This window comes from Falco biarmicus, chromosome 12 (assembly GCF_023638135.1).
Source record: "Falco biarmicus isolate bFalBia1 chromosome 12, bFalBia1.pri, whole genome shotgun sequence".
NCBI classification, from domain to species: Eukaryota; Metazoa; Chordata; class Aves; order Falconiformes; family Falconidae; genus Falco; species Falco biarmicus.
In genome coordinates, this window is record NC_079299.1 from 11,838,146 (window position 1) to 11,859,321 (window position 21,176).

Sequence of the window (21,176 nt, forward strand, 5' to 3'; positions counted from 1 at the left end):
AGCTGCTCAGTTCAAAGGTCACTCTAGGGACATGGTAAATAATTGCACAGAATGGCCTTTTGCCTTTCCCATGTAGACCATTTAACAGAGATCATCTAAAAGTAAAGTTTTTCAAATACACGTGGCACTACTTTTACATGGTGATCATTTCTACCGTATCATGAGCTGGACTGAAAAATGTCAGTATAACAAGACAGCATCAACAGAATTTTGCAGTAACTTGGGCCAAACCTAAAAAAATGTGAAGAGGTAACTGACCTTGATTTAGGTAAGCAGAAGGTAGTGACCAGAGTTGGGATATAGGGGTGGTCTTATCATATTTAGAATCTTGATTTCCAGTAATAGTGGTGCTGGTTTTCTTGACTTGAACCTTTAGCCAGTGATTGAAGTCATGCAGTTTGCTTCTGTTAGGAGGAAACATTGGTGAAGATCTGGTATTTTTTTTGAATCAATACAACTTATTTAAAGGAAAAATGCAAAAATCATATATTTCTGAGCTTAGCTGGATTTGAACACTGGGAAAATGGTTGCCTTGCTCGGTAGTGTAATTACATTGGGGTTTTTTAACCTAGCACATCTTCTGAAAATTATAGTCTTAGTTCTTACCTGTAGTCACTCTGGCAGCTTTTCTTGATATGTACCCTCCTGGCTGTAACCCTTGCCTGTGCCCTATCCGGGTGCTATAGTTCTAGAGTGAAGTATTTGAATGCTCGGGGGCTTATCAAGCTTTTTCACCATGCTATTTAATTAGGTGTGGTATGTAGGGAGAGATGAATGCAAACTCTTATTTGGAGTTTTAGGCAAGTTTTGTTTAAAGAGAAAGTAACGTTTGCTCACTTCCAGCCCTATTACAGTTTTCTGGTTCCTATATGTGATAAACCTCAAGGCACTTCAGAGAATTCATGGGTACCAGAAAACCCTTGATTAGTTATTTCTCTGGCTATAATATAAATGCACTAGATTAATGTGCTTCATCAGCTTCCTATGGGAAGTTGCTCTCCCTCTTTATGCAATCCAGTGCCAAATTTTTGCACTCGGCATGTCTTTTACCTGAAAGAGCCTGTTATATAGTGCTCTGAAAAGTTTATGGTCCCAAAATGTATGGTAACTTAAAACTTGCAGTTAAAAATGGAAATGAGGCTTCCAACTCAGGTCTTTTCATTGCTAGCTAACCTCTCCAGTCCCTTACGCAGCAGGTAATAACTAAGTTCTGTTGAATTCTTCTACTGTCCCCAGAGAGGCTTGCTATTCTGTGGCCTTGGGATATTTGTTGTAAGTGCTGAATGTGTCATGTTATTTCTGCGGTTGTGTTTTTTGGGAAAAACATCTGAAAATTTGCTAGATGCTCCTGTTTCCTTGAAATGGTGTAGGAAGCTTGCAATACATAAATCTTAAAAGGGTGAGGAAATGGTCATCTCTTCCTGGGCAAGTTCATTGCTGTATGCCACCCGTTACTTGCTGTTTAAAGCCATACTTGTAACTGACTTGACTTGGAAATTCAGATTAAGTAGGAGCAGAATCTTCTGTATGGCTGGAATGTTTGGATTTTTTTTAATTTATTCAATTTAAGAGCCAGGCAAACAGCAATTTTTGCAGAATTTTGTGTAATAGAGCTTGCTCCCTCTTAAATAACAGCGAAAATTTTGTGCAGTCTTTATCAGGAGTTCATTTTGGGCAGTTCAGCTGTTATCACAGAACATACTTTTTGTAACAAGTTCCTTCAGGTCTTATATATGCTGTCCAGAAGCAGTAAGGACTCGAATCTGTCCACTTCAACAGCAAAAGCAAAATACCTAGTGTGGGTTACATCCACCTACTTACCTATTTGTTGTAACAGGTTATTCTTATCTTTATTTCTCTATAGCCATCAAGACTGTGTTCGTGTATAATTTTCTTCTTGAAACAGAATTACAGATTTTCCTCAATTATTTATTTGAAGTCTTGCATCTGTCTTGGTGCGGGTTTTTTTTCAGTGGTGTCTTTGTCAAGTTTCCCCAGCACTGGTATTATTCTGGACTACACAGTGCAGACTGTTTCTGTTGTCTGGATAAGAAAGCTTGATTCCTAATAGAAAGTCCTGTGGTGCAGTGTGCAACTCCGCATAAGCAGCCAAACAGCCGAATGGAAACTAGGAGTGCTGTGGTCCTGTACAGTGGCTTGTTGATTAGTAGTTTGTTTTAGCCAGCTTGCAGTAGGCCAACTAGTTTGCATCAAGATTCTTAGAGTTAACAGCTGAGGCTACAAAGTAGGTTTTGGTCATTCCCCCCTGCTTTGAAAGAGGTAGTCCTCTCACTGGAGGAACAGGACTGCTATTGCAATAATTGCTTTGCATAGACCATTACCCTAATGGGATTTTTCACACGCCTGGTTTGGATATACTGGTTTTTGGTGTTGATTGCACAATCTGAAAAGTATCCTTTTGCTGAGGGCCATGAACCTGGGTGTATTCTCTGGGCACTGTCTTCCCTGGAACCTGTCTGGGAAGTTCTGCTTTTGTCCTCTCTGTTAGCTTTTTAAGGCTGTAAGTGTGGTGGTTGTACTTTTTGAGCCAGCCACCTTAACAGTTGAGGGAAGTGAAGTACCTTATGAATGACTCTGGCATGACAGGGAACTTCACATCTGGAAAGACAAGCAACAGGATCAAATTAGTAATGCATACCATTGCCAGTGACTCAAAAGGAAACTGTAGTAATAGTATTGTAGCTTGTAATACTGCCCCTGGGTAAATTCTGCTGCCTAGGCAGTTGACTCTGCAAAGACAGCTCAGGTTATTGTTACGGTGCAGTACTTGATCTGTGGCGGACAGAGGGTGTGCTTTCAGGATGCTCTCTTAGGGAGAAAATATTTTCTTTACTTTGTTTTCCCCAAACAAATCCAATGCCTACTAAAAATCAAACTGTCACCCTGTCCCTGACTAAATAGTGGTTCTGTAGTGTCTGTGGCACATGGCTACAAAATTTTTATAGCAAGGACATTTATCTTTCTCTTGTACTTGCAGGGAAAAGGTGAAGAGTAGGGGGTTGCATGTTTTTAACGTGTTCTAATGTTCTTTTAAAGGACAAAACTCTATGCTTGCTATGCTCAAAAGACCACTAACAAGTTTTGTTTTTAAAAAGGAATTCATAGCAATTTCAAAGGTAACTTAGGTGACTCGTGCTGGTTATGCTTTGCACATTGGGCCAACTGGACTTGCCCAGCAGGTCTTCCAGCATAGCAGACCACAGTTCCCTAAGGATTCATTCTAGTCCAACTGGTGCTTGCTGCCCCATCATCCCATCTTCTTCTGATAGGTCTGATTGTGCTGGCTTGCCCACCCACCCCATACCCCTCCTCCTGGTTTTTTTTTGTTTTTTTTTTTTTTCCCCACCAGCACAGATGTCCTCACAATGTTGCAGTGGCTTTCATTGGCTTCTCAAGTATTAGAGCAACTTGCTCAAAATAGGAAAACCAAGAAATACCTTAGATAAAGATAGTAGGAGAAATAATTGAGGCATTCCCACTTTATATGTTGGAAGGTTTTTTGTTTATTTCTTATTACTCTAAGCTTTAAATTTTCTATTTAAGTAGATGTCAGTAGCTGTATCTGACTGTTAAATAATAATATGAATGTCTTGGTGTTTGAGTAACTAAAAGTAGCTCAATTTCAATGTAGCTGCATGCACGCCTCATGTTTGACTTGCAGATAAAACAGTCTTAATAGACTAGTTTAATTTGCCATAGCATTTCATAATATAGCTAAAAATACAGATAAAGGTATAAATTAAGATCTGAAGATCTCTACCTTTTGGATGAAGATCTCGAGATTTTACAGCAGTGAACCCAGTGGCTTATTCTGGCTAAAATGCATCACTGTTGTGGTTGTTGCTTGCTTGTCCTACTTTTTTGCCTGAGTCTGATGATCCCAGGTGAATCATACTCTGCTTTTTCCTTATTAAGGTTTGAACTATCCTTCAAATTTATGTCTTTGCAGCAGTTCTGCAGCAGTAAGACAGAAAAAACTTGCCGGTTTGTATTTGCAACATGTGCCTTGTAAAGGCTGCTGCTTTTCATGCCGCAGGGTGAAATTGTAGGTTTTGTTGTAGTTGAGGGTATCCACTAAGAAAGAATTATGTTAGCATTGTGGTTTTCCTCCTGGTGTCAGGCTGTCGATCACAGAATCTCAGAATTGTTTAGGTTGGAAGGGACCTCTGAGGATCATATAGTCGAACCCCCTGCTCAAAGCAAGGTCAAATAGAACAGGTTGCCCGCAGGTGCACGTCCGGACAGGTTTTGAACAGCCCCAAGGATGGACACTTTCACAACCTCACTGTGCAAGCTGTGCCAGTCTTTAACCACTCTTAGGGTAAACATTTTTTCTTCTTTTTTCCCTTGTATTGAAGTGGGATATGCTGTTAATTCAATTTGTGCCTGTTGCCTCTTAGCCTGTCACTGGGTACTGCAGGAAAGAGTCTGGCTAAGTCTGTACTTCTTTCCCTGCATCTTTGTCAGGTACTTACACATGGGTAAGATTTCCCCCCCTGAAGTCTTTTCTTCTTCAGGCTGAACAGTCCCAGCTTTCTTAGCCTCTTCTCATTTGAAAGATTCCGCGGTCCCCTAATCATCTCAGTGACCCTTTGTTGGACTCACTCCAGTAAGTCTGCATGTTACATTGTACTGGGGAGCCCAGAACTGGACCTGGTGCTCCAGATGTAGCCGCCTCAGTGCTGAGCAGAGGAGAGGGGCCACCTGCTTTTCCTAATGCAGGCCAGGATATTGTTTGCCCTACCATGAGGATGCATTTCTGGCTTGTGGTCAGCTTGTCCACCAGGACTCCCGGGCCTTTTCTGCAAAGCCTCTCCCTAGGTGTGGGGCTCAGCACTTCCCCTTGCTGAACTCCCTGAGTTTCCTCTTGGCTCATTCCTCGAGCCTGTCTGCATCCCTCTGAATGGCAGGATGACCATCTGGCATATCGACCACTCCTCCTGGTTCTGTGTTGCCTGCAAGCTTGCTGCAAACTTGTAGAGGGGGTACACTCTGTCCTATCATTCAGGCTGCTAATGAGGATGTTAAACAGTACTGGTCTCATCAGTATTGACCCCAGGGTACAACCCTAGTGACTGGACTCCAGCAGGGCTTTGTGCTGCTGGAAGTGGTGATTTTCTCTCCTGCAGCTTTCCTTCTTAAAGCTCAAGTCCCACTGTTGACATACTGAATTGCAGACTAGCTTACTCACTCCTTTTTGTGTGCTCTAAAGGAATCTTCTGCTTTCTTCTTGTTTGATTTCTCATTCTTTTCAGATATAGGTATATAGAGGGAAAGCCTACCTGTGACTTGTTCTGACTTGAATCCAGGAGGGAACAAGTTCTCCATCTCATGCAGCAGATGGAATTTTTTTTTAAAGAGACCTGTAGTTTTTAAAGGGAAAATAAAAACAAAAACACCATGGCCCTTTTATTGAATTGTTCCTGTCTGTTGGTATTTTGATGTGTCAGACCCTGCTTGTCAACTTTGTTCCTGTTTGGTTAGTTGCACAGCAGTAGTGATGGGGCAGATGAGTATGGGTAAAGTACTGTAGTAACCTGCTGGGTTCAAGTTATCAAAAATACAGAGCTGCAGCCAACTGTCCTTGGCTTGAAAGAGTGATAAGGGTAACAATAATAGCCAGCTCTGTATTGGTAGCATTTTTTAGTTACCCAGCTGCACTGGTATGTTTTTTGATCAGAGAAAAACACTCCTCCTCTCGCTGCTCTTCTCTGGAACTTAATCTTTTACAAAGAGAAATGTGCTTGAATTGTAATGGTTTTGTATTCTGAAATTTCCCTGTTTTCAAAGTAACCTTTCTAATTCTAGAAAAGCCAGTCTGTTTTCCATAAAGCAGTCTTACAGATACATCCTAAGCTCAAAGAAAAACTGTATTTGCATTGTAACCATACTGATAATACAGTAGTTTCAATATATGCAGTATAATGAATAGGACTTTTAAGACTGTGGTATCAACTTAGCAAATTTTAATTTGGACTACCTTGTTAAGAGTAAACATCACTGTTAGGGGTGAAACTGCAAGAGTTTGGCTCTTGCATTTAAAAAAAAAATTGAAGTGTTCTGTGGATTTAGTATATAAAGTCATGTGCTTGAGTGGTGAGAATCTTTTCTCACTTGTAAAAATTATCCTTGTAGGTAAAGAGACTGAAATGTAGGGCTCCCGGCCTTGTCTGACAAAAAGGGTCTCTTTGGGCAAGTGCTGGACCTCTTTGTGTTGGGGGATTGACTGTGGTGTTTCCATCATTGTCGCTGACCCTGAGTTTGAGTATCAGAAAGTGTAAACTAGTAAAAAAACCTTGGTGGTTCTCCTTAAAATTTTCAAATCCATAGTGTCTGTCTAGGGAGCAGATCTGTGGACCAAATTTTCATTGGACATTTTTTCATACAAGTGGTCTTGTGGCCCTGCAGGTTGTCATAGGGGGTTTCTTGCCATGGAAAATTGCACGATCTTAGTAAACTGTAAATCTTGTCTCTGCTCTGTGTAACAACTTGCCTGAGAGCCTTCTATTGAGAGTCTCTTCGATGCTTGTTTTACAGAAATATGTTTCTTTCCCTCTGTCACTTATGGTGTTTCATCTTTTTGGTCATTAGAAGCTTTTTAACCAGAAAAAGGCCATCTTTAGCTTATATACCTTTTTGGGGGTTATGATAATCTCAAAGATAGTCCTGTAAACTTTGTCTTTATTTGATATTGGAAATAAACATATTTATACATAGATTGAGAGTGTTTCCTTCCGCTGTGTAACTAAGAATGACCAAAATGGTACTGAGTATCAACTTTAAATATGAGCTGAAGTGATAGCAGTTAATCTGAAGTACACTTACCATTGGTTCAGATTCTTCTGTCTTTTGAGGACTTTGATGACAGTGTGCTTCTAACTAGGTAATTTTTTGTGCGTACTTGGAAACTTAGAGTTGTTTTTAACTTTCAGGCCTGACTATTTGATTTTTAGTATCCCTTAAGCTTTACATGTTGTTCTGGTGTTTCTAAGTGTGTTAAAAATATAAAAAAGTCTTCTTTCATTGTGGGAAAAAAACCGCAAGACTGCCCCATTGTTTTGCTTTTCCTTTTTCTAGGCTTCAAACAAACTTTTTTTTTTCTGGCGATTATAACATCTGTAGTATGTAAGGTATTAGAGCATTAGGATATTATTTCATGAATGCATTGATGTTCCTCTGGGTAGTTAATGTATTTTATCTGTCACCAAGGAGGAATGTGCTGTACAGCTTGCTCCTTCTGCAAGTGGTCTGACTCATGAGCTTGAGGTACTTCAAAAGGATTTCAGCACTTCATCCCATTCTTCAGTCTTGCAGTTGCTTTTCTAATAATAGAAGCAGCAAAACACAGTGGAGTTACTTCTCGGCTGCTACAGTTTATTACCAGCACAGTCATGAAAGCTGACATCAATCACAATCTTCATGTTTCACGGTCCACATATGCCTGTGTGGCTACGAACACGGAGTCTCTTGTACCACTCCTTGAAAGCAGTAACCACCATATGCAACTGGGGTTCCAGTTTGGATGATCAGAATTACAAGCTGTGGGACGTTGGTGCCTCTGCAATTTAAGCAGTGTTGTGGGAATGGCATAAAATAGCTGTTGGAGACCTCCAGCGAAATATGGAGCCTATGTCCAGTGAAAGATGTGTTGTTGTAAGACTTAAAATACATTAGAACTATTCCTTAAATATCTGTAGGAGCATAGCTTGTGTATCCTGACAGAATTTGTTAACTTTAAAATTTTTCTTACCATATAAACTGCTCGTCTAGTGTGATTGTAAAGAGGTGAGGCTCTTCAAGTGATGTTGCCTGCACCAAAGTCAGTGGAAGAAGTTCACTTCACTGAGGGTGAGCTAAGGTTTCACTTTTATTGATTCTCAGTCACATATGGGTAAAAGGAGCCCTTTTTTCAGCCACAAGCATCATCTCTTGTGCCAGGGAATTATAGAACTCAAGCAAACTGTACCCATGAGGTCTTGAACATGCACTCCAGGAAAATTAAGTCAATCTTCAAAAGCAGTCATTGCTAGGGCCTATTTCCAAAAGGAACCGCTGTCCTTTAAGAAAGATGTGGTTCTTGGGTTGGTTAGAAAGATGAAAGAGCCGGAGCGTCTTTGTTGTAATTGTCTCCTGCTTTTAACACCTCTTATTTGTCATTTAATGGAAGTAAGAGTGTGGGTTGACTTTAGGGCATAAATATTGTGACTTCTGAAGTCCTCTTCTCCACAAAGCAGATCTGTACACTGTACACTGCAGAAAGAGAGGGTGGAAGCTAAGAGGAATGGAACTGAAAGCAAAAGAAAATGTGCATTGTTTCCTACAATGAAATGTAGAGGTGTGCAAAGTGATTTGTCACAGAAAAATGGAGGTGGTGATGGGGACATCTTGAACCCAGCCCTGGTTTAGTAACATGTACTGTAGGAACAATTTCCTTTATTTGCAGGCTTCTTTTCCCCAGCTGCTGCTGCTTCTCTGACTTCTCTATGACAAGCATTTCTCTTGATGCAGGTAAAAGGAAAAAATTTTCAGTGCAGGTCAGTTTATCATCATAAAAGTCTGAATCAAGCTGGCTGTAAAAGATACTTTTTTGGTATCAAATTCTTGTTTGAAACTGTATATCCACAACCTTAAGTTGTGCATATTGTAATAGCATGGAAATTAAAAATACTTTTGTTATTAAGGTACATTATTTAATAGGAAAAGAAAGATAACACATTAAGTGCATTAAGTGAAGCTGTGTTTAATGAGATATGTTGTCTGAATGTTCTTTCCCTCCTTTCCTGGATTGTACTTTTATTGATCACCTGTATGTCTTCTGTGTACCTAGAGACAATACATGCAGGTTTCCTCGGCAGTATGAATTTCGGAAGGAACGGGTGGGATAGGAAGAGCTGTTTTTCTCTCTCCAGTAGTATGTGTCTGATTTTATATAGGTGATTTTAAGCATCTTATAACCCTAAAGTACATGCTTAATAAATGTAAAAAAAACTAGCTGCTGATTTGCTTAGTCCGTTGTTTGTTTTCCTTTTTTTCACTGTAGCCAACCTTTAACCTTTTTGTTAAGGACTAAAAACACCTTTAGCCTGTCTGTCGTCTTTTTTTATTATTATTTTTTTATTTAATGTGGTCTAGATGTGTGAAGTAATACTTAACCTTTGGCATCACTTCTGGGATTTCTTATTGCCAGCTATCAAAGAATCCCATCTATAAAGGAGAGACAAATGAGTTTAACAACTGCACATAGCTACTCTAGCTAAAACATACTTTGATGAGCCACTTGTGAATAACAGTAAAGCAGGGTTGCAACTTGCCAAACACAAATGCTTGAGTATGAGGAGGAACGTTTAAAACGTAGAAACCTGGTTGTCATGAGTTACAGTCACTGTTTGAATACCTAATAATAACGTTCCTTCTTTTAGAAAGAAGGGTGGCTTTTGAGAAAGCAAAGAGATCTGTCCATTAATAATGCACTTTCTGTTACTGAAAGTTTCCAAGTCATTGACGGAAGGTGGTACCGTTCAGTTCCAAGTGTTACCAACCTGCAACTTCTTGGAAAAGATTTTCTTGAAGCCTTGCCTCATGGAGGCAAGTGATGAGAAGATGAGAAGAAAAATGAACTAAGTGGGTGAATGTTTTGGAGTAAAAGTTCTTCTCCAGTTTCTAGAGGAAGTGATGAATATTGTTTGTAGACTCAAATCTAAAGGGAAAATTGGATATTCAAATCAATTATATGTTTACGTATATCATAACTTTCAGGTGATTTATCTAGCTGTTTTATGAGCTTGGGGGGTTTAATAATTGTGGTTAGAACACTTAAAATTCCCTGACCTTGCCATAAAGCAACAGTCTTTTCATGTTTTTTGTTTATGGGATTAATACTGTAGCTTTTAGATTTAGATAATGCTACTATAGGAATTGCATCTGGTTCCTTCACTGCCCATTTCCTAATCGCTGTAGAAATTTCTGGCAGGAGGTGTGTCGTCATCAACCCCCAGCTGAGAAATACGAAGTTAAAACTCAATATGTTTTGAAACAATAACCCCAGGTATTCATTAGACCTTATGTTGTTAAGATACCAATAAAATTTATGCCAATTCTTACAGCACACACTGGAGTTAAACTGTTAACTATAGTGAATAAGAGACAGTCAAAAATGTCAAACATTTTTTAAGTTTTAAAATGCAGTGTGCAAAATGAAGTAGCTCGTATTAATTGCTAGGCAACTGTGCAGAATACTAGACCACCGTTCTTGCCAGGTATATTCAAAAGTGTAAAATCTACTAAATTGGGAGTTAACAGAGTAGTCATTTGCCCAGTCTAATGACACACTGCAATTAAAGCGCTTGAATATTTATTCATAGCATCACTTACATGCACACAGCTATGTTAAGGACATGATTACAAAGCAGCCAAGTGTTCTAAGAGCTCTCAATAGCTACATTTAGATGTGTAATAGTTGAGCAAAAATGTGGAAAAAAACCTCTTTTATTGCTGCTGCTTCTTCTTTAAGCCCTGCAAGGATTAGCTCATAAAAACTCAGTTTGCAGCTCATTATATGAAATACTTTCTTGATGTTTTAGAGATGTGTGTACATCTTGGATGACTTTTATAAGTGAAAGAAAAATCTTTTTGTCTTACGGCACATGCAATTGCAAGTAAACTTGACTTCATCCTCTCCTGGAGAAGCCCTTTGCTTACAACACTAAGTACAAATGAAGTATCTCTAACAGCTAAGCCACTTCTGTCTCTATCTTGTGGGTAAAAGATGTCGTTACTAACCCGGATTACCAGATTTTTCTTGGTACTGGGTTTACCATGATTTCAAATCGCCATGTTATACTGATTTCCTCTCTTTCCTTCCTTCACGTTATTTCACTATGTTAAACTGCATTTGCAGAAATCTTAACTATTGCGAGGCTGTAGACATAGAACCAATATCCTGATAAAACATGCCCTGGCCATAGAAGGAGGCCATGGAGGAATGTTTGCTGGTTTTCAGGCCCCGAGTGACAAATATTTGTCTTTGAACTGTTTTTTGTCTTGTTACAGTGGAGCAAAGCAGTGTTCCTGGTTCTGTTGCCATGCAGCTGAGGTCTTGATTTGAATGTTTCCAACTGCAGTGGAGGAATGTAATAGCACAAGTATTTCTTAAAGCAAAAGGTGCTCCATTTGAAAATTTGTGTGGTGAGAAAATCGAAGACATTTATTCCCTCCCCAGAGTTTAAAGGGACACTGTGAACTTAAAATTCTAGGTATTTAAGGGGTTTCTTTTCTTCTTTAAACAGTTGTGGTAATGGCAGTGGTTTTTCTGCACTTTTGTGGTTTGCTGTTGTGTTTCTGATCCAGAAATGCTCTGTGAAGGACTTGCACAAACTGATTCTTTTCTCCTTGATAATCAGGTCAATCAATTGACTATAAAGTGTTACTAAGCACAAGAGACAGCCCGATTGCCTGAGGAGAAATGACAGAGGGAAAAGAAACTAGAGGATGTCCAGCTGAATCACTGTGATTTAATAACTTACTGCCTGTCAGCTGAGCTGTGGAAGTTGAGCTGTTAGCCTGGCCAGTTGCTAGATAAAATGAATAGAATAAGTAAATTTAAAGAATTAAATCAAACCTTTTTTTTTCTTTTTTTTGTTACCTTGCATTTGGGGTGGGATAACAGAGCCTGCCTTTTTGCTACTACTCAGCTGAAACTTGTTAGTGCCTTGTAAGCAGGCTGTGTGCTTTTACCCTCTTGTTTTAACAAAAGTATGTGTGTAAAATACTCTAAAATACTCTAGGTAGCAGCAGAAGCTTTTTTTCCCCTGCTTTTCTTTGACTGGGGCCTATCTGAAAGTTTCAAAGTCAGGCATTAGTCTTCACCTAGTATGCTAAAAATGTACTTTTTTATAGCAAATTAAGCTTCATAAGTTCTTCTCTTTAGTTCTTTTCAATTGCGTGCTGCTTCTCATGGTCTACATTTTTTTCAGTCGTGACCTTTATTTCAATCATTCAGAAAGCTGGATCTGTGAAACACTTTTGAAGATTAAAAATAGTTTCTTTTTAAACTGCTCTACAGTAGAAATAAATACTAGTAGAAATTGATACATCCCAGGGAAGTATCTATAGTAAAGTAATCCCTTTTTTTCCCTCTGAGTGATCTACAAATAATTGTATTTGGAAATAGTTAGATACTTGTGAGAGAACTTATTTTGCAGATGCTTAATGTATTCAGTACTTAGTTTTTATTACTTTTGGAAAGCCACAGTTCAGTAAAACTATTGTATATTGGCTGCTTAATAAAGACACTGAAGTAACAGTTTCAAAATCAGTAGGCGGTTGGTTCATTTCCCTTTAAAACAATTCTGGTTTCATCTTAGTTTCTTGCCTTGTGGGGTGCTGACATAGGTAGATATGTTAAAAACTTGTTAAGGAGGGTGCACGGTCAACTATGACTGCCATGACCAGGCATTTTCCAACTTCCAGGGAGTTAGGGAGGACATGGGAGGGAATTGGATTGTAATCGAGGAGGAGGGATAAGGGGGATCTTCCAAGTTCATGTTGAGAAAAATAAGAAAGGATCTGTGCTTAGCTTGCCTGGGGAAAGGAAAGGAGATTGGACATTATGGAATGAATAGTCCTCCCGCCTTCATATGTCTAGCCTGATTCTATGTACTTGTAACCAAATACAGCGTTTTATTTTTTTATGGGGTGTTCAAGTCTCAATTCAGTACTAAATCAGGAGCAATTACAAAATAATGGAAGTGGCAGCTTTCAAAGGTGTGATGCTAATTGGATTTCTGCAAGAACAGGGGAGCTATGCATGGATTATTGCTTCTTTTCTTTGGTGTGTAGCCTACTGCTTTTGTATTGGTTAAACCACTGCTTAAAAGACAGATAGTAAATTAATTAATTATCCTGTGATGGGAGTCGTTCACTGCCTGGGGACCTGTTAATAACCGTACTAAAGATTCAGCAGTGGAGGTGAAGTATTTCCTTTCGTGTCAGAAATGAAAATATTAGCTGGTAAGAAATACTGAACAAACAGAAAAATAATGATGCCCTACGTGCATGGGCAATGCATTGTACTTTTCCTTTTGAACTTCACAGAGCTACTCTGCCTGCCCATCCTTTCCCTTTCCCCTGCACTGCAGTAGCCATCCTTCTTATTGAAGAGGGCCAGACTCTACTTGCTTGTCTCTTTGCCCCAATAACAGCATCAGGCATATTCTGGTTTTTAATTTATGACTGACTTTTTCTAGTTTTCCATCCCGTGTTCTTCTTTGGGAGGCAGCCTTCATTTTCTCTACTTAGTTATTTTGTGAAGGTGGAACTAGCAAATTTTTATTTTTTTTCCTTACCTCATCATGTTTTTGCTAGTCAGTGTGAATGTTAGATGATCAACAGCTGTAGCTTCCTACTGACATCATTCTTGCCTCTGGAGTCTCTGGTCTACAAAACAGTGACTAATAGTTTCTGTCATCTGAGCAGCAGTTTCTGAACCCACTATCTTGCCTATTGCTAACTTGTTTAGATTTGAATTACTGGGTTTCTTTAATGTAGCGTTTTAATCTAATGATCCAACTACAGATGTTTTGTTTCGGTTTTACTGGAGTAGCTTAATAATAGTAAGTGTAGAAAGGAAACAAACTTGCTAAGTGTAAAAATAAAATTGACATCACGTTTGGTTTTGTTTTTTTAAATATGATGAGTTGAGACAGTTGAATTTGAAAGCTGGGTCAAAAGCTTATGTAATTTTGAGACCCTAAATATAGAATGGTGTAATGACACAAGAAGATTGATCTCTGTGCATATGTTCTGGTAGAGTATTTTTGTTTTGTTCTTATTCTGTGCATGTGATTTAAAACTAAGCTGAATACCCTCTGCTTGGAAAAATGGTCTTGCTAATATTCCTATCTTATGCTGTGTGACAATTTAAATTGACATGTAGCATGTAGGTTTCTTTATTATAATTGTCTGGGTGTGGGGTCTTTGGGTTTTTTCTTTTGTTGATAGTAGAATTTCCATTTGGTCACTGTAAAATTTATTTATTTTTTTTTTTTTTTTAATAGTAGTGGAATGGGGTGATGATGTTAAAGCAGTATCAGAAGATGAAGCCATGGTACTGGTGAACCATCAAGCAACAGGTGACGTCTGCACTCTGATGATGTGCCTTCAGGATAAAGGCACGGTAGGCTACAACTGGGGAGTGGGATAGGTTTTGCGTATGTGATCTGTTACCGTGGGTGTGCTTGCAATCTGTGTGCGGTACTGGTGACTGACTTCTGTGTGTTAATCCACCAAGTAGTCTCAGAGTCCTGAATGAGAAGCTTTTTCTTTAGACTTGGTTTAATGTGACAGCCCGTAACTTGGAGAATGTTTTAGACCATAAATGTTGCCTTTGAGGGTCTAATATGAGGTGAGTCAGTGTGCATTCAGTCTAGCTTAACACAGAGGGAAGCAGATCTCTTTGCAGTTTACTTGACTTTCTCCTTTCACCTCATGCCCATATGCAACTCAGGCCAGCTTTGTTCAGACCAGCACAGATCTAGCTTCTTGGTTACGACTTTATTCTAGCATGGAATTTTTCTCTTGAGTTAGAAGCAAGTTATGCATGGTATTTTGAAACTGGAAGTGACTTCCCTATGAGGGCATGTCCAAGCTAAGCTAAGACTAGTTAAGGTCAAAATTGCTTGAACTCTTATTTCAGAAACTCTTAAGCATTTCTCGGTGAGAGGTGCAACTAATGTCAGGGTTTTTTTGCACATTACTGTTCAGAAAATTCCACGTCTAGAGAGTGTAGTGCTGGAAACTAGAGTATGGGATCTAAACAGGAGATTAAATTTATGTGCCAGTCAGGAGGAAAGGGATATGTATGATTAGGTTACAAAGGGTGGGAAACATAGCTGGCAAGGTGAAAAAGTGCATCAGCTGTATTTGCCTTAGAGTTGTTGTCTTTTCTGCAACAACATGGTGAAGAAACAAGGAAAACCAACTGCTTTTTGTTGCATCTGCACAACTTGTAACTGGCACTGGTTTTCTTAATATATATTAACATAGGTTGTGGATACACTGTATCTCTACCAGTGTTTTAACATTTTTGAGGAATTTTCCCAGATCTTACTTATGACAGCAGAGCTGATTTAAAAAAATAAAAAACCTAAAAAAAAAAAAGAAAATGGCACTCAAGATTGAGCAAAGACTGATTTTTCTTTCTACTGTAGCCTAAAGAAGACTTCATTTTAAAAGTACTTCTAATTGCTTTTATTTCTTTTAGAATTGAGGAGGTCGGATATATATGGTATTCTGTACTGTACCCCAACGAGCAGAATGACAGAATAAACACTCTTTAATTCCCTTCATCAAAATTATGCATAGGACAATCTTGTGATAAAGATATGACTGTGAGGGCATGGTTCTGTGGATATGTATTGCATATAATCTTAAATATTGATGTCTCAGGTGTTTTAAATACCATAGAGCTTCCTTGACTCATCTATGTCATGGTGTATACTAAGCTGTATTTATCCTGTTTGACTCCATAGCTAGAAAGTTCCAGTCAAGACAGAGTAAGTTTCAGTGAATGTAGATGGTGATGTAGGTGAAAGGCTTGCTTCCAGTTCACACAGAAGGGCATACAAAGTAGTAAAACAGTTTACCAAAGGTGGCCTCTGGAAGAACTAGGCAGAACTAGGAAGACCACCTTCCTGTGCCAGTCCAAAATTTCTCCTGCTTGCTTTTGCAAGCCAGTACAGACTGAAAACAGGAGTAATCTGCAAGCGCTTACTGGTTAATGCTGCTTTTTAAAGAATGTTGATTTAAGACATTGGAAGTGTTTGATTTGAAGTTCTATATTTTTCTGTGTAGTGAGGTAGAATAATTGAAATGTATTTGCAACTTGACAATATTTCCTAAGGGCCATGTCAGGAGCTGTGATGGTATTTTTTTTTTTCTAGTATTTTATAAATTCTTACATACAAACGATAGTATAGCCTATCTGTTTTAAGCAAACTTAATCTCACTAAGCTGTAAACTCAAACACATGTGTTAAGACATTTGTTGTCTTTCAGGTTCACTTATGTGAATAGGAAAAACACAATCTCTTATTAGGGAAGTGGAACTTGGTAGAAGTTCTGATTTTTATGAAAGGACTGGACTGGTATTGTTTTGACTAGTACATGTTACCTAAGGCAAGCCACGCAGAGCAGGGTTTCAGGTGAATCAGAAGTGACCTAATTACACTTTTTATATAGTTCAGGAAATAGTTCCAATTTGTTTGTGTAAGTAAGTGTTAAAAGAAACTAAGTAACTTACTTGAGATCTCATAAACATCAAAGGTTATGTGTTTAAAAAGAGAAATAGGTTAAAATGCTGCTATTGCTGCTTTCTGACTGGATTAGAACGGATAAATGTGGCAATGTTTTTGATTTAGAGCAGAAAGCAGTGCCAGGAAGGAGTGCAGTGGAGACAAAAAAGTAGAGCTTGCAGGTGTTTGAGTGCGAGTTTCAAGACATGCATTCCCAGGTTTCATTGTTAAGTTAGAGGTGCTTGAAAGATGAAAGTCAGTCTATTCAGGTTGCTTTGTTATGAAATCTGTGTAGAGTGAAATGAAAGTGGGCCTGTGAATAGGAGACACCTAGATTTATTTTTTTTTTATAAAAGTGTTAAAAAGCTTTTTCTACATTCTGGATTTAAGCAGGAAGGATGAACCAAAAAGAACCTTAAACAGCATCCAAATACTCTTTCAACCTGTAAACAACTATGAATACGTGCTCAAAATGCTGCTGAATGTCTTTGCTTAAAACCTACTTGAAATGCAAGTGATAAGAGACTCATCTGATAAACGTTGTTGCATTCCTGAGGAGACTAGATGGAAAAGCTGCCACCAGTACCTTGCAGTGTCCTCTGCTCCGCCCTTGGTGGAACAGAGTGAATCTCCATTAATCATTTGCCTTCTGATTGCAAACAAGATAATTGTGTCCTATTCTTTGAACTCCTTCTTTTTGATTGTGTGTTAGAGTGTGTGTATATATTCATTAATTCATACATAAAAATATTTTCTCTTTGTATTTCTTGCCACTGCCTAGGCTTATAGGCAGATTTGTAATTACTGAGCTCTGGAGTTTGCTCACACTTGGAGCAAATTGCCTGTATGTTTTGTCTTATTTATAACTTCTGTGCCGCACTGATCTTTGACACAATTGCATCGCTCCTCAAAAAGACTGAGCAAGTCCAGGGATCCTAGTTAGAAGCTCTGTGTCACCTAAAACATGGGGAGATGGACTTAAGACTCTGAAGAGCAGTGATCTTCCAGAATAAATGTACTGTCATCTAAATAAAGACAATAAAAAGCGGTATGGGAGGAGAGAAGCACTAGCATTCCTGGGCAAGTGTTCCTCCTCCAGGACTGACGTAGAACATCTAGGGACCAATGTTCATTCCTCGAAAGACACAAACCTTTTCTTCCCAGGGAAGCAGATTATTAAGCTTGCTTATCTCCTCTGGTAAAATAGATCGTGTTGGTTTAACTTCTGCTTGATATAATAGAAAAATAATTGTCAAAATGCCAAAGTAGTAGATGAACGCTGACAGTCATACAGGTACTGCTGCAGGCTACGCCATCATCAATGGAATGTTGGTGGTGTTTTTATGAAAGGATATGGTTCCCTACATCAGCCTGTCATCTTTGGGCTGATGCGTAGGCATGAACTTAAGATACTGTAGTGCCCTGGAGAGCAGTAACACCTCTCAGTGATGCTTTTTTTAACTCTTGTCCTTAGGGCACACCTTTTTCTTTTCCCTCTCCCTAAGACTTTCTACTTTACTGAAATGGAAAGAATGTGAATCTCTGCAGAGAAGAATTTTTGCTTTAAGACCCTCTTTTATTTAACACAGGCCCAGGGATAGCTGTATGAGAAACCATTTGACCAGTATTAGTCTCAAGTGGGGAATTATATCTAGGAACTAATTTTTCTTTTATCACTCACAAATGCCTAGCGTGCCTTTGTGCGTTTGTATGTGTAGCATCTGCCAAGAGATCCACTGGCAGACAGGAAAGGATACTAGCCTGTCACAGAGGAAACGGATGCTTGTTTCCAAAGCAAAACCTTTCATATCTTTGAGAGCTGTCCTTATCTCTCAGATGTGTTTTCCTTTTCCACTTTCAGAGATGCTAGAAGTGGGTGCTCTTGCATTATCCATGATCTTCAAATAGAAAGTTCGCTAGTATTAAAAAAACTGCAAAATTTGAGATGCTTTTAATGCGCTCTTAGGCAAGGATAGCTAGTTTCTAAATGTGACATCCAGACTTAGCGGGGAGACCAGTAATGTGTCTAAGGCAATAAAGGATCTTAAATGTTTTTAGCCAGTATGTTCTTGCAACATATTCCAGCTACAGTTGTTTAAGGATGAGTAACAGAAACAGGGTATGTGACAATTATCTTTCCCAAGTATATAACCAAGGATTCATTTATAGCTTCTGTGGTCAAAAGGGAGAATAGGTAGTTGGAGCATTCCAAGAGATAATTAGATTTTTTTGGAAGAAAGATTTACTAATACATGCAATTCTAAATACAAATTGCAAATTATCGAGCTGCTTTTACAAAATAAATTCTTGCATAAAATATGATCTGCTTCTTTCTGTGAATTCCACATAAACATATGAAGATGTGAGAACAGGTAAAAGCCATCATCTTTCACTGTATTTTGTTAGAAGTAGTATTGAAGGCATGGACAAGGATTCTGAGTATTTCAGTTACTGTGCAAGCCTCTGGTGTTTGGAGAGAAGCATAGAGTACACTTTAGCAGTAGATGTAATCAACTAAGACATCAACAGTACGTTGTATTTTCTAGAGGAAATCTTTATTTCTTAGACTGCTTTCCTTCTGTCTTTGCCTCAAATTATGTTATTTTAAACAACTGAAAGGTGCCAAGCAGAAGGTTCGTGTTAAAGATTTAAAAAAAAATAAATCTGGCTACCAGAGAGATGTCATGGTTCTCTGTATGCTTTTTTGACAGTGGTAAATGGAAGAGTACTGTGAATCATTCTTGGTGTGGCCTTATAACATAGGGAAGAGTAAAGGCAAGTAGCCTGGTGTATGATTGAGAGCATGTAAGAGGCACTGGATTTTTCCAGTTCTGGAGAGGCAGTTCCTACCCCTCTCAGAATCTACATGTAGGACCTATAGAGGGGAAAGACCTTGTGGGAGAAGCTTTTCCCTTCTGTTATTTACCTCTTCTGGAGTAATTCTTCCATTTTAAATCTCAATGGACTGAACAGGTATAGTTATCAGCCTTCACTGTCCTGTAAGAAGTGATGGTCAAAGTGAATCTAATGGCTCAACCTCTATTTTTTGCCTTCTTACCTTGCGTCTGGGCTGGGCCAAGGAGCATGATTTAATGAAACACTCAGGGATGCACGTGGCTGCTCTGCTATGAAAGAAATTAGTAACGGCATGTGGGCTGTGCATAGGTCTCAGTGAACACTGCTGTTCGTAGATAGAATGAGCATGTATGGAGCATGTGCACATTAGTAGCACGAGAACAACATGATCTCATCCCCAAAATCACCAAATGCAAAAAAATGTAAGGAGACGTAAAACAGTTGGAGATTTCAAATACAGACCTCTGTTGTCTTGTGTACTTTAATGAATGTTGAAAGTGGTTTTCATTTGCAACTGGCTTAAAATTGTGGTGATATGTCAATAAGAAGCATTATGCTACCTGTGTGAAAAGACACGGGAATCAGCATATGGCTAATAGTGCAGAACCATATATTATATTACAAAAAGACAGCTATTTATTCCTACGCTTGAAGGAGAAGTGTGGCACCTGTGCTGCTTTATACTTTGGGGCATAAAGGACTTTATTTCATCTATTTGCTAGTTTTATTGCTGTTGTGAGGGTGACAAGAATGGGACCAGTATATACATAATTCTCTGCACTTGGTATTTACTAAACTTTTTTTTTTTTTTAACTTTTCAGGTTGTCCGTCAGATGATGTGGCTGATGGATCATATTTTTAAGTATACAAACTTTGGTATTGTGTCTCTAATCCACGGAGACTTCTTTATAAGACAGGTAAATGGAAACATGTTGTAGTGCTTTGCTTTATCCTTATATTTGGAATATTGTGGTGTTATGGGACTCACCACCGCCTGGATGGTTTGCAGGATGAAGTAACTATGCTGTAATGTGTATGTTTGGGTAGAGCTTTGTTGTGAAACTGCTTTTTTCCAAGCTTATTTTTAGAGCTTTGTTGTGAAACTGCTTTTTTCCAAGCTTATTTTATTATTTGCCTAGATACAAATGTTTATGGAACCCAATTATGTTGGGAGCCTTTTATGAGAGACTGATACAAGTGAAGTACATGGGCAGTCCTTTCTCTCACTTCACTTCTGACTGCCCATTCTTGGCATCTCTCTTCTTTCCTTAGTGACCTTGAAGCTGTGTGATGAGTTTGGGTGGTCATTATTCTGATTGTCAAAATTTCAGATAAGGAAAGGCAGGACCATCCCTTTTGATGGTGACATGGTAGTAGACCAGTTTAAAGTGTTGATGGACTTGCATAAGTAGTAATTAACTGATTCTTGAATCAGTTGTTATTTGAACCAGTTTTACAAATTCATGAAATGAACCAGTTTATTATTATTTGAGCATTGGGAAAGAATGCGTTGAGCTCAGCATCTCAAATGTTAAGGAAATAAATAATCTCAGGTTATTTCTCCCAATGTGGGGTGTTGGGTTTTTGTTGTTGTTTGGTAGTTGCTGATGAAACTGCACGCTAGAAGTACAGTGATGAGCATGAACCTGCTGCCAGATATTTGAACTGCAGCATCCAGCATACACATTTCTTTCCTCTCCTTATTTTTATTTGTCTGGACTTCAAATGTATAGGCAGCCAGAGAGAATTAATGAATTTTCACTCTACAGCGGAGGAGAAGCTAATTTACTCAGAACGAAATAAAGAAATATTTAATCACAGCTAAAGTGAGATTTCTCACTAAGACTAGAGGCATGGTTAGAAAACCTCAGGTGAAATTAGATAATAAAATACAGATCTCTAGAGATAAACAACTATGTACTGTGAAAGTATGGAAAAGGACAGGTCTGGCACTTCGTGAAATACAGGTCTATTTCAGTAGTTAAAATTGACAAGATACGCATTCTGAGGT

The 21,176-nt window shown here is 38.6% G+C and overlaps 1 protein-coding gene across 3 annotated transcripts in view; it reads left to right on the forward strand.

The window, feature by feature from the left end:
• The window catches only part of LPGAT1 (lysophosphatidylglycerol acyltransferase 1), a 67,167-nt gene that overhangs the window by 14,521 nt on the left and 31,470 nt on the right, over positions 1-21,176 (forward strand). For all 3 annotated transcript variants that reach the window (XM_056357349.1, XM_056357350.1, XM_056357351.1), the window contains 2 exons: positions 14,076-14,194; positions 19,987-20,082. In XM_056357349.1, coding sequence (XP_056213324.1) covers positions 14,076-14,194; positions 19,987-20,082 — 215 coding nt within the window. The remainder of the gene's footprint in view (positions 1-14,075; positions 14,195-19,986; positions 20,083-21,176) is intronic.